Genomic DNA, 13,986 nt, shown 5'->3' on the forward strand with positions numbered 1-13,986 from the left:
GTATCCATTAAAAATTGCCAGGAGAACAAACAAGGAGGTCTTATTTGAAGAAATTTTATTTTCCATTAATCTTCGGGAACTTTGGTATCAGAATTATATACCGAGGAGGAGGTCATGCTCTTAGCACGTGGAGTATGTAACGGAAGAGTTTAGGGTGACCAGGAGAGCATACTAAACGAAATGCTTTAAGACGATTGTGACAACAACTTATTCTTCTTGAAACTTTCAGAATAAGGGCGAGACTAAACTCATACTCATGCTCCTAATACCTGGGAAAATAACTTCTTCGATTACCAGGAGAACATAATAATGTGAAGATAACTGCAAAAGAATTATTTCGGCAAAATCCAAAACAATGTTTTCGATCAAACTGTTCGTTTTGGGCAAAAACTTTCTTGCGGCACAAACGGCCGAAATACGTCGAAGATACTTGACAATGAATAAATTAGACAGACTAATCATGTAATTCAAGTATGTAATCAAATATTGGGCGATTACTCAATTAAGCGACCATTGTAATTACTGGGTCGACTAATCGATTTGTGGAATTGTTAAGAGGTTCACCGAACCTAAAAATTGTTAAAAATTACGTCCCATTTCTTGGTGCCATTAGCAGATACAGCCGGAAATATCCTTAATCTGGAATATTCTGTGGAAAACAGTTGAATAAAAACGAATTTCGTTCGGCGGCGACTGGGTGAAATTATCGAATCGCTACCTGAAATTAATAATTGATGGCTCGATCCGGAAGACACCTGTTGTTGTCGTTTGAAAATCAGGCAGTCAGTCAGTCACACAAATTGATGCCCTTCAAAATAATACACCCCCAACGGTTCGGTCAGTTTAATTTATTTCGTGAGTTTCATTTTTACATTATTCCAACTGGTAATTTAAACACAAAGCGTCAGTTTAAACAACAACCTACATAAAAAATGCGTCGGAGATCCTATTGTCGTCTGCTATTAATAAAGTGTAGGTGTTAAAAGTGGTTTTGTAGTTACAGTTATACTTAATAAGAGCGAGAGGGCCGATAAATCGGGGGTTGATAGTTCAGACAGACGGGGAACGTAGGTGTTCTTTGAATGGAAAATATGATTATGATTCAGTTTAGGCGTGGTGCCTAGCTCTTATTATCAATGCCTCTCTCTGTGTATTAATTTCTTACTTACCATTTTCGTCAATTTTGGGTAGACAAAAAATTCCGAAATGACCATACCTGCAACAATAACAACAACAAATTAGGTTACTCCGTTTGCAGAAAATCGTTCAACGCGTCAAGTCAGTAGCGTGATAATTATTGATTATGAAATTAATTAGCAAATCTTTCAATTACTGGGCACTAAGATAACAGCGTGTGGGCTGGCGTGATAAAGATGATTTCCCATAGGAACCGTTTGATTGCAATATCCGTTAAAGATATTAATGTACAGCGTACCGAATCTACGAAGCACCGTTGGGTTGCAAAAAAATTGCGAAATTGACCAAGTTTTGTAGAAAAATGGAAGTGGTATTCTCCGGTACTGCAAAAATAATACCAAAAGAATACTACCAAGCAATACCACTAATTTACAAATTTTTGACAATTTTGGAATTGGAAATCTAAAATGGAACACATTTATCTCTGGGGCTTTTAAAAAAGCTTCACGTAATTCGAGTATGTAGAAATAAACTAAGGAAATAAATTTTGAAAAATCAAAACGTCAAAAAAATCGATTTTGTTATAGAAACTGTACCACAAAAAGTAAAAATAATTATGAATTTCGGTGATTTCGTGAGATGTACAAAAGGTATTGTATAAAATGAAATTTTAGGGCACTGTGGAAACCCACTTGTCGCCTTTCTGATCTATCAAAACCCTCTTCTGGATCTTTTACAACTCTTTCCACAAGAAACCACCAAACCGCTGAGGGGATCTTTTAGAATTCTCTAAGGAAGTCCAATATAGCTCCAAAATTCTCTTAGCGGTTTGAAAACTCCTTCCACAGCATCCTTCCCAAACTATTCTGGGCCGTTAAGAAATCGTGATAAAGCTCCAAAGGCATTTAGTCTTTCAAGTACAACAGTTTTTTTTAACGCTCTGGGAACTTTCTTGGCTCTTTTTCACAAGATCCCTCCAAAACTTTTGTAGGATCCTCAAACGAAGCCTAATCTGCTCCAAAGGTCCTTTAGTCTTTCGGGCAAAACAAAAAAATTCTTACAATTTTTTGAACACTCGCTGGGAACTCTGGAAAAGCCCTTAGGCTTTCGAGTTTTTTTTAGCATACTTTGGGAAGGTTCCTTTTCAGAAGGTTACTCCAAAAGATATCGTAGAATCCTCAAACGCAGCCTAAGTAATAAAGCTCCAAAAGGCCTTTGGTCGAGCCTTTGGTCTTTCCCGTAAAATGAAAATTTTTTTAATAATTTAGTTGAGCACTCTTAAAGAACTGAAAACTTTCTTGGCTCCCTTGCATACGGTCTCTCCAAGACCCTTGTGCAATACCCAAACAAACCTAATAAATATCCTAACGCCCTTATTCTTTCGGGTAAAACCGAAAAAAATGTTCTTAGGAGTTTTTTGAACGCTCTTAGAGTACTCTAGGAACTTTCTCGACTCCCTCTTCCACAAGCTCCCCCCAAAACTGTTGTAGAATCAGCAAACCAACCATAATTAATCTCCAACTTTTCACCTTCAGTGTATGGACCATGAACAAGATAAGGCTATACAATTTATCTACTCTAATCACTTGTCGATTTGATACGTTCTGCCCCATACGCTCCGTTTCAGCCGCCTCACCCCGCTCTAATGTGTTATGGGCGTTGCCTGTATTAAGGGTTGATTTCACATCGGGTTGGGCGCGTGAATTTCGTACTAAAACGAAAAATTGAGAAAAGAACACTATGGTCAATCAACCTAATTCAAAATTAAACTTTTTATGTTCAGCTTAACGTCATAGCGCGAGGTGAGGCGGCGCAGCCGCCGTAACCGAGCATATGGACCGAGACTTACCACAACAGGGTGAGGCGACGCAATTTATCTCCTATAATTATTTGCCGATTTAATACGTCTCTCCCCATGCGCTCGGTTTCGGCGGCTGCGCCGCCTCACCTCGCTCTAATATGTTATGGGTGTTACCTGTATTAAGGGGTGATTTCACTTCGAATTTGGCGCGTGAATTTCGAATTAAAACGTTAATTGAAAAGAAAACATGCTCAATCAATTTCAATCGAGTTTAAACTTTTTACCTTCAGCGTAATGTAATAGCGCGTGGTGAAGCGGCGCAGCCGCCGAAACCGAGCATATGGGCCGTGAATTACTAGAAAAAGGTGAGGCGACGCAATTTATTTACTATAATTACCTGTCGAATTGATACGTCCTTCCCCATACGCTCGGTTTCGGCGGCTGCGCCGCCTCACCTCGCTTTAATATGTTATGAATGTTGCCTGTATTAAGCGATGATTTCACTTCGGATTTGGCGCGTGAATTTCAAATTAAAACGAAAACGAACAGTATTCTCAAACAATCTCAATTGAATTTAAACTTTTACCTTTAGCGTAACGTAATAGCGTGAGGTGAGGCGGCGTAGCCGCCGAAACCGAGCGTATGGACCGTGACTTACCAGGTAAAGGTGAGGCGACGCAATTTATCTACTGTAATTATTTGCCGATTTGATACGTCCTGCTCCATACGCTCGGTTTCGCCGGCTGCGCCGCCTCACCTCGCTCTAATACGTTATGAGTGTTGCCTTTATTAAGAGTTGATTTCACTTCGGGTTGGGCGCGTGAATTTCGAACTAAGTCGAAAAATTGAAAAGAGAACACTATGCTCAATCAATCTCAATCGAATTTCAACCTTTTCCCCTTAGCGTAACGTAATTAGTGCGAGGTGAGGCGGCGCAGCCGCCGAAACCGAGCATATGGACCGTGCATTACTAGAAAAAGATGATGCGACGCAATTTATTTACTAGAATTACTTGTCGAAATAATACGTCCTTCCCCATACGCTCGGTTTCGGCGGCTGCGCCGCCTCACTCGCTCTGATACGTTATGGATATTGCTTGTATTAAGGGTTGATTTCAGTTCGAGTTCAGCGCGTGAATTTAGAACTAAAACGATTCAATAAAAACAAAATCTATCTATCATCCCTTAATCTTTCGAGTAAAATGAAAAAAAAAAAGAACTTTGGGAACTTTCTTGGATCCCTCCAAGACCTCTGTCGACTCCTCAAACGCAGCCTAATAAAGCTCCACAAGCCCTTATTCTGTCGAGTACAACGGAAAAATGTTGCGTAAGATTTTTAGAGTGCTCTGGAACCTTTTTGGCACCGGTCTGAAACCGGCTTCGATTTGGCACCATTCTCTTTGATCGATAAAAACTCCTTCCACAAGATCCATCCCAAATTAAACTGGGGATTTCGTTAGATGATTAATGGAACTCTAAGAAGACTCCAAAAGTCTTTTCTAAGAAAAACCATTTTAGAACGCTCTTAGAGGAGTTTCTTGGCGCTTGCCTGAAACCCGCTTCGATCTGTCATCATTTTCTTTCGACTTTGAGAGGACTATTTACACAAAAACCCTCCGAAAGTGTTTAGGGTATTTTTTAAGCCTAATATTCAAAATCCCTTAGTGTTTTCGAGTGGAATGAAATGGAAACTGTATGTGAAAAATCTTCTAAAACCCTCCTAGGGCATCTTGAAGAAACTTCCACTGAAAATCCCGAGAATTCTACAATAAATTCAACAAATCGATTGCGCTTTTAAAATTGTTGCAGTGATTCACGATTATTGCAGGTAGATATCTGACCTCTAGGTTATCTTTTGTAACGCTACAGTTCCAAATCATTCGTTTATCGGTCGCGAAAGTGTACGTGTCTAGTGCCGTTTCCGTTCCAATCAAAGAAAACTTTGCAAAAGGTATGAGTTTTGCTTTCTTTATTTTACATTTTCATTGCGGGGAAGATCAAGTTTCGGAAACGTTTTTGAATTTTCCGCACCGAGTCGCTTTGAATTCTATGAAATTTTGCACTGATTTTAATTGCAAATTGTGGCCTTTTTGGGGAATGGGAAATGAGCAAGTATTTTACCCCCGTGCTGATTGCCCGGGTCGTTTTCCGTGAGAATTTGTGATGAATCTGAATCTGTTTTATAACTATTAATGAGGAAAGCTGAAATGACGAAATGTCTACAAATAAATGTTTCGTTTTCAGCAACCACCACTTTTCCACCTCTCCCATGGTTTCTCTCCATACTTTTTCAGTTTCTTAGGATCTCAGCTCCTTGGATTTTTGCACATTCGCCAGCTTTGTCGAAGCATATTCTCAAGTTGGCTTTGGACCCCTTAACTGTTCCCTCATTTTCTTCGGTTTCTGAAGCTAACTAGATGCTGTGACTCATAATTTTTTGCATAGGTAATCTTCGATGTCAGATATAATTAGATACATAGCAAAGGGCCCGTCCCCCCAGACTGATGAACGTTACTTTTCCGACATACCAAAAGTTCATTGAAATAAAGTCCTGTTTCTTTTCAGATATTCATCCATCCGAATCAAAATGGAACGCATGGTATGGAGTGTCCTCTTCTTCCGCCCACTACCAAGTTTTGGTATCTGAGTAAGTCTTTAATTTAATATTTTGAAACAATTTGTTTTGTGCGCATCTTATACTTACTGCTGTTTTGTTTCAGAAATCACAGATGAGCGCCAACTTCAAGGGTGAGTACTTTTGACACTAGCTTCGGTGATGGGGGTGATGGGTGACTCAGCGCATAGGAAATTTTGCGTTTTTTTAGTACTATCGGAAATACAGATGCATTAAACTTGCCTCAATTTTTGTTATTCGTATAGCGGAAAAATCGGTTGGCTTCGTAATGGTGAAGGGATGACTATGAATTCATGGCCATGCCTAATCATTGGCCGCTCGGCAACGCGTAAGAAAGCATCGAAATTTCTAGAACTTTTTAAAACCTCTGGCATTTTTACCACAAAATGAATTTCGAATTTCAATCTTCCCAATTTTTTGGGCTTGAAATTCGTAGCGAATTCATGCGAAAAGCTTTTAGTACCTAATTTCGCTATTGTTCTGACACAAAGAAGAAAGGTCCTTAATCCAAAACTCCACTTTTGACATTTTAAAATTGCAAAAAGAATTTAAGTATGTCCACCGCGACAAAAAAACATTTTCATTTGATAAGTGAAATTTTGTAAAAAGAAATTTTGGGGGGAATATCTTCTTAAAAATGAACGCCTCGGTTATATTTTCTTAATTTGATAAATGGGAAGGGCATACCATAGAAGATAAGAATAAATAAATAAATTAAAAAATCCTAAAATTCGATCGGACTCAATTGTGAATCTAAACCATCCGGGAACACACGGAGAGACATCAAACAATTTCATCAAAATCCAGTCCATAGCCTTGATGTTCGGTTTTCGGCGGATGCGCCGGCTCACTACTCTCTTTTTTGATGAGGGAGCCTCCAAAGGTACATGCACTCTTATTCGCAATTAAAATCTATACCGTAATGCTAAATCAATAGAAACCATCATTAAACTGGAAAAGCTTACACCACCGGGAGGTCTGGGGGGTATTCCATACCGATCTTTAAGCTCGGTTTCGGGGGCCGCGCCGCCTCACCTCGTTTCTATACGTGATTTCACATCGGGTTGGGCGCGTGAATTTCGTACTAAAACGAAAAATGGAGAAAAGAACACTATGGTCAATCAACCTAATTCAAAATTAAACTTTTTATGTTCAGCTTAACGTCATAGCGCGAGGTGAGGCGGCGCAGCCGCCGAAACCGAGCATATGGACCGAGACTTACCACAACAGGGTGAGGCGACGCAATTTATCTCCTGCCGATTTAATACGTCTCTCCCCATACGCTCGGTTTCGGCCGCCTCATCTCGCTCTAATATATTATGAGTGTTACCTGTATTAAGGGTTGATTTCACTTCGTGAATTTCGAATTAAAACGTTAATTGAAAAGAAAACACCATGCTCAATCAATTTCAATCGAGTTTAAACTTTTTACCTTCAGCGTAACGTAATAGCGCGAGGTGAGGCGGCGCAGCCGCCGAAACCGAGCATATGGACCGTGAATTACTAGAAAAAGATCAGGCGACGCAATTTATTTACTATAATTACTTGTCGAATTGATACGTCCTTCCCCATACGCTCGGTTTCGGCGGCTGCGCCGCCTCACCTCGCCTTATGAATGTTACCTGTATTAAGCGATGATTTCACTTCGGATTTGGCGCGTGAATACGAACAGTATTCTCAATCAATCTCAATTGAATTTAAACTTTTACTTTTAGCGTAACGTAATAGCGTGAGGTGAGGCGGCGTAGCCGCCGAAACCGAGCGTATGGACCGTGACTTACCAGGTAAATGTGAGGTGACGCAATTTATCTACTGTAATTATTTGCCGATTTAATACGTCTCTCCCCATACGCTCGGTTTCGGCGGCTGCGCCGCCTCACCTCGCTCTAATATGTTATGAGTGTTACCTGTATTAAGGGTTGATTTCACTTCGAATTTGGCGCGCGAATTTCGAATTAAAACGTTAATTGAAAAGAAAACACCATGCTCAATCAATTTCAATCGAGTTTAAAACTTTTTACCTTCAGCGTAACGTAATAGCGCGAGGTGAGGCGGCGCAGCCGCCGAAACCGAGCATATGGACCGTGAATTACTAGAAAAAGGTCAGGCGCGACGCAATTTATCTCCTGCCGATTTAATACGTCTCTCCCCATACGCTCGGTTTCGGCCGCCTCACCTCGCCTTATGAATGTTACCTGTATTAAGCGATGATTTCACTTCGGATTTGGCGCGTGAATACGAACAGTATTCTCAATCAATCTCAATTGAATTTAAACTTTTACTTTTAGCGTAACGTAATAGCGTGAGGTGAGGCGGCGTAGCCGCCGAAACCGAGCGTATGGACCGTGACTTACCAGGTAAATGTGAGGTGACGCAATTTATCTACTGTAATTATTTGCCGATTTAATACGTCTCTCCCCATACGCTCGGTTTCGGCGGCTGCGCCGCCTCACCTCGCTCTAATATGTTATGAGTGTTACCTGTATTAAGGGTTGATTTCACTTCGAATTTGGCGCGCGAATTTCGAATTAAAACGTTAATTGAAAAGAAAACACCATGGTCAATCAATTTCAATCGATTTTAAACTTTTTACCTTCAGCGTAACGTAATAGCGCGAGGTGAGGCGGCTGAAACCGAGCATATGGACCGTGAATTACTAAAAAAAGGTCAGGCGACGCAATTTATTTACTATAATTACTTGTCGAATTGATACGTCCTTCACCATATGCTCGGTTTCGGCGGCTGCGCCGCCTCACCTCGCTTTGTGAATGTTACCTGTATTAAGCGATGATTTAACTTCGGATTTGGCGCGTGAATTTCAAATTAAAACGAAAACGAACAGTATTCTCAATCAATCTCAATTGAATTTAAACTTTTACTTTTAGCGTAACGTAATAGCGTGAGGTGAGGCGGCGTAGCCGCCGAAACCGAGCATATGGACCGTGAATTACTAGAAAAAGGTCAGGCGACGCAATTTATTTACTATAATTACTTGTCGAATTGATACGTCCTTCCCCATATGCTCGGTTTCGGCGGCTGCGCCGCCTCACCTCGCTCTATATGTTTGAGTGTTACCGTATTAAAGGGTTTGATTTCACTTCGAATTGCGCCGCGAATTTCGAAAATTAAAACGTTAAATTGAAAGGAAAACAACCATGGGTCAATTTTTCAATTTCAATCGATTTTAAACTTTTTACCTTCAGCCGTCGTATACGTTAATTTAGCGCGAGGTGAGGGGCGGCTGAAAACCGAGCATATGGAACCGTGAATACTAAAAAAAGCGTCCAGGCGACGCAATTTATTTACATAATTACTTGTCGAATGATACGTCCTTCACCATATGCTCCGGTTTCGGCGGCTGCGCCGCCTCACCTTCGCTTTGTTGAATGTTACCTGTATTAAGCGATGATTTAACTTTCGTGGGGATTTGGCGCCGTGAATTTTCAAAATTTAAAACGAAACGAAACAGTATTTTCAATCCAATCTTCATTGAATTAAACTTTTACTTTTATAGCGTAACGTAATAGCGTTGAGGTGAGGGCGGCGTAGCCGCCCGAAACCGAGCGTATGGACCGTGACTTACCAGGTAAAGGTGAGGTGACGCAATTTATCTACTGTAATTATTTGCCGATTTGATATGTCCTGCTCCATATGCTCGCGGGGTGGTTTTATAAACTACAATTATCCTCGCATTTATCTTACTCTGATACGTGTTAGTCCATACGTTGGGGGATGGTCTATAAACTGGGTTTCCGGGCCGCCTCACCTCGTTTCTATACGTGATAGGTACTCAACATTAAACTACTCTTTGTTGCTGCGGGGTATTCCATAACCCCCCCCCCCCCCCAAGGTAATAGGTACCTATTACATGCACCCTTATTCACTACAAAAATCTATACTGTTTCTGCTAAAGAACTCATGCTGAAATTGGAAAGCATGCGCCACTGGGGGGTCTGGGGGTATGGCCCAACCAAACAAGGGTGGTTATACGAACTACATTTCGAGTAGTTCAGGTTTATCCAAGGTTGATACAATATGTTAGTGGGGGTTAGTGGGGGATAGTCTATACCTAAGTTCGGCGAACAGTTCAGGTGTCTTTCTCAAATTAACTTTAAACGTAGTGTCTTTCAACAATTGTGCTGTCGAAAAATGCATTCCCTGTCATTTTATTTTGTATGTTTAGGGGAGGGGGGAGGTACATAGAGAGGGTTGGGTTTGAAAAACTGCTTTTTAACCAATTCATATATCCTACTCCCTAATGAATGCCATACTGTCGATCTCATTAGAAAAAATCGACTTTAAGAATTAATTTTGTTTAAACATTTGGTTCATTGTATTTATTTTGGAGGACATTTTCAATACGTGAACACGAAATGAAAAATTTTAACGATTTTTGGACATGATGACCACCAAGGATCAAAGTTACAACGCATGACAAGCCCAAACGAATGGAAATCGAAAGCACTTAATCAAAATAGACTGCTACACGCACAAAAAATGCAAATGCCGACTGCCAAAACACAGCAGATAGAAAGTGAAACCTTGGGACAAAAAAAAACTCCGCTTCCGTCATGTGCAACACGAATACCACAAGTCTATGAGTAACGGCGGTTTATTCCGAAAATCGGTTAATTATTATAATTAAAAAAAAAATTAAGTATCGAAACGCGAAAATGTTTCGTCTGGACGGAACGTGAATTGATAATTAGGAGACTCCTCGAATAGGAGAGAAAAACAAAAAAAAAGGGGAATGGAATAAAAATCCTATAAAAGTTGGAGGCTGCATCTATCAGATTTAAAGGGGAGGAGAAGACGAAGGCAGGTCTTTATATCGGATCCTCCTACATCGATAACCCTTTTACTTCCCCACTCTTAAATTGAATTTTATTATAGTTTTATGGTATAGTTACGCGCAATGATCAGTTTTTTCACGTAATGCTGGCGATTGTACGCTCCGACACTCGATTCCGAGCCTCGTGCGTTCAGCTGGACGAAATTGAGGCGAAAACGCGTCGGGTGCCCGCGCATTACGATGTTTTTGACCTTAAAAACCTCATTGTTTGTCGACTCACCTGCTGGACGTCTTGTGGACTAGAAATGGACGTAAAAAATAGCCGAAAATCTATCCGTGTTAAATAGATATTAAAAGTCGCCTCTTAATTAGTAAGCCAAGAAGAAAGAGCGTAGCTTATTTGTGATGAAAAATATCATCGAAACATAATGTCTCGACGTTTTATGGCTTCGGAGTGATGTCTTTTATTTATTTTTGTATTTTAATAAAGCACATGTGTTTCAAATGAAAGGGTCTGAGAGCGGTTGATTCGATCGCAAAAAAAAGACAAATAATTAGTACGGTGAAGGGCGTAAGTTGGACGTATCCGTTAAAAAGTAGAAAAAGAGATCAATTGATATAGTGTTCGTAGAGACCTCCTGTCGCGATCAACGCACCCCCCGCCAGGATAAGACTTCGCAGTATAACAAGTGTTTTGGCATATTCTGTCGTTTTTTTCCACGGCATTAATTTCTTGATCTATTGCCGGCGAGCTTGGGTATAATCACGTCTTTGATAGATTCAGAATCACCAATTGAAGTCATTTAGACGTGATTTGACATGCGTATCGATAAATCACGTCAAAATTACGTTACTGCCGCCTACGACAATTTTATGTGACTGAAGGCGCGCCGCAAGGCAACAATTCTGGGACCTATTTAATTTACATTATTGAAGTCTCATGTATTCATTTCACTATAATTCTGTTACATAATTTTGGGACACTAAGAGATACTTAAAATGGGAGAGGATATCAAAACTCGCAAAGAAAGCCGTTTGGAATTACAGAAAGCTTAAAATCCAATTTTTATACTTTTCCATATTTTCCCCCAATCGCTCCTAAGAAAATACTACTAGAACGCTTACTAGTCGTTTTAAAGCTACTTGGAGTCTTTTACTTTCTTGAAAATAGTAACTAATATTCCAAAATAGTCGTTAATCGGCATAAAATTGCCACTCGAATAAAACAGTTGGTTTTTTTTAAACATCTATTGTCAATTTTTGAAGAAAATCATTAAAAAATTAAAGTCGATATTGAGTACCAAAGCAAATTCTACTTACTTTTGTTTAAAAGACCTACTGTCAATATTTAAAAAAAACTCACTGCTTAAATAAAACAATTGATGTCCCATGCGTCAGAATTTTCGTTTTTTGAGCGTATACTGTCAATTTTTGAACATCTTGTCACAAATTGAGCGTCAATGGGATTCTTCTCGCTTTTGTACAAAATATCTACTGACAACATTTCGCTACTCGTGGGAAACAGTTGATATTGAATGCGTCGTAAGCAATTTTCGGCTTTTTGAGCGCCTGTCGTCAATTTTTGAACAAAATCTTTACACTAATTTGAGTCGGAATCGGGCGACAAAAAGTCAATAACGTCGCTGCTAAAATGAAACACAGTGGCATGCGTCATAAGCAATTTTCGTTTTCTTGGGCGTCAGAGGGGATTCTCGGGGATTATTGCCTTTTTATACAAAGTGTCTACTGACCACATTTCAAAAAAGTCGCTACTCACAAGGAACAGTTGAGGTTGCATGCGGCAGAAGCAATTTTCGTTTTTTTGAGCGTCTACTGTCAATTTTTGAACAAAATCTGTACACAAATTGAGCGTCAGAGGGGATTATACTTGCTTTTATTACAAAATGTCAACTGACAACATTTCAAAAAAGCTGTCACATGAAACAGTTGATGTTGCAATTTTCGATTTTTTGAGCGTCTACTGTCAATTTTTGAAACAAATCTTTACAAAAACTGGGCCTTAAGGGGTTTTTGTTGCTTTAGTATTAAATGCCTACTGACAACATTTTAAAAAAGTCGCTACTCACATGAAACAGTAGATTTCGCATGTGTCATAAGCAATTTTCGGTTTTTTTAAAGCATCTACTGTCAATTTTTGAACAAAACCTTTACACAAATTGAGCGTCAGAGGGGAATATACTTGCTTGTATTACAAAATGTCAACTGACAACATTTCAAAAAAGTTGTCACTTACATTAAACAGTTGATGTTGCAATTTTCGTTTTTTTGAGCGTCTACTGCCAATTTTTGAAAAAAATCTTTACACAAATTGAGCGTCAAGGGCATTCTACGTTTTTTTATATACACTGTTTGCCGACAACATTTCAAAAAAGTTGCCACTTACATAAAACAGTTGATATTGCAGGTGTCATAAGCAACTTTCGTTTTTTTTGAGCTTCTACTGTCAATTTTTGAAACAAATCTTTGCACTAACTAGAGTGGATATTGAGTGTCAAAGGGCGTTTCTACATGCTTTCATTTAAAATGCCTATTGTTAAAATTACAAAAAAGTCTCAGCATGCGCCATAAACAATTTTCGGTTTTTAACGTCTACTGTCAATTTTTGAAGTTACACAAATTAGAGCCGATATTGGACGTCAAAAAGACTTACTGTCAATTTCAATTAAAAAAATCGCTGCTAAAGTAAACAGTATTTAAATGGCCTATTGACAACATTTCAAAAAAATTACTACTAAAGTAAAACAGTCAATCTGTCAAAGTTGTTTTTTTTAAACGTCTTCCCAATTTAAAAAAATTCCTACTCATAAAACAGTTGATGTTGTTTGTGTCCTATTTTTTTAAGTGTACCTACTTTAAAGAAAATCGATATTAATAGAAATTGCGAGTCAAAGGAGGGTCAACTTGCTTTTATTTACAAAGCCTACTATCAATATTCGAAAAAAGTTGATCTCACGCGTGTCATTGGCAATATTGTTTTTTTTTAAAAGCCTACTCGTGTACAAAACCGCTACAAGCGTAAAGAGTCGATATTGCTAACCATAACTTCTACTTGTTTTTTGTTTAAAAAGCCTACTGTCAATATTTCAAAAATATTTTGTTTTTCGAAGTGCCTACTGTCAATATTTCAAGAAAATCTTGACAATGATTATAATCAATTATAATCGCAAGATTCGGTTGACATTTACTACATTTTTTTAAATTAAATTTTAAAAAAATGTTCTGCAATTGTTCTTTCTTTAAAACTTTCTTCTAAAATTAATTCCGCTCATTTTTTTTTAAATTTCACAGAATTTGATATTTTCGTTTTTGTTTAGTTCACAACACAAAATCATTGTCTTGAAAGGCAAGCTAAAATTGCATTTTTTGAAATGAGCTTAAATTTACTGCAAAACCGTAGATTGCCGTGAATAAAATATGCGCTTCAATTTTTTTGTCATGGCACTCATTATTTATTAGTATATAAATTGTAAATCAAGAAATCAAGAGATTTTTTTATTAAACACTGTATATTCTTGATATTTTGAAGAAAAATTAAGTTTACTTCCACACAGTTCCCACTTGTTCCATTCTAAGCATTCAAAAATGTACAGTGTACTTCAAA

General features: G+C 38.7%; 1 protein-coding gene across 5 annotated transcripts in view; it reads right to left on the bottom strand.

Moving 5' to 3' along the window:
* Window positions 1-13,986, bottom strand: part of LOC116161553 (homeobox protein cut-like) — a 96,535-nt gene that overhangs the window by 67,144 nt on the left and 15,405 nt on the right. The window contains exon 2 of one of the 5 annotated variants that reach the window (XM_031474939.1): window positions 1,170-1,216. The exons of the other annotated variants lie outside the window; for them this stretch is intronic. Coding sequence (XP_031330799.1) covers window positions 1,170-1,214 — 45 coding nt within the window. The 5' untranslated portion in view covers window positions 1,215-1,216. The remainder of the gene's footprint in view (window positions 1-1,169; window positions 1,217-13,986) is intronic. 5 annotated transcript variants of the gene reach the window in all.

This window comes from Photinus pyralis, unplaced genomic scaffold (genome assembly GCF_008802855.1).
Source record: "Photinus pyralis isolate 1611_PpyrPB1 unplaced genomic scaffold, Ppyr1.3 Ppyr1.4_LG10, whole genome shotgun sequence".
Taxonomy (NCBI): Eukaryota; Metazoa; Arthropoda; class Insecta; order Coleoptera; family Lampyridae; genus Photinus; species Photinus pyralis.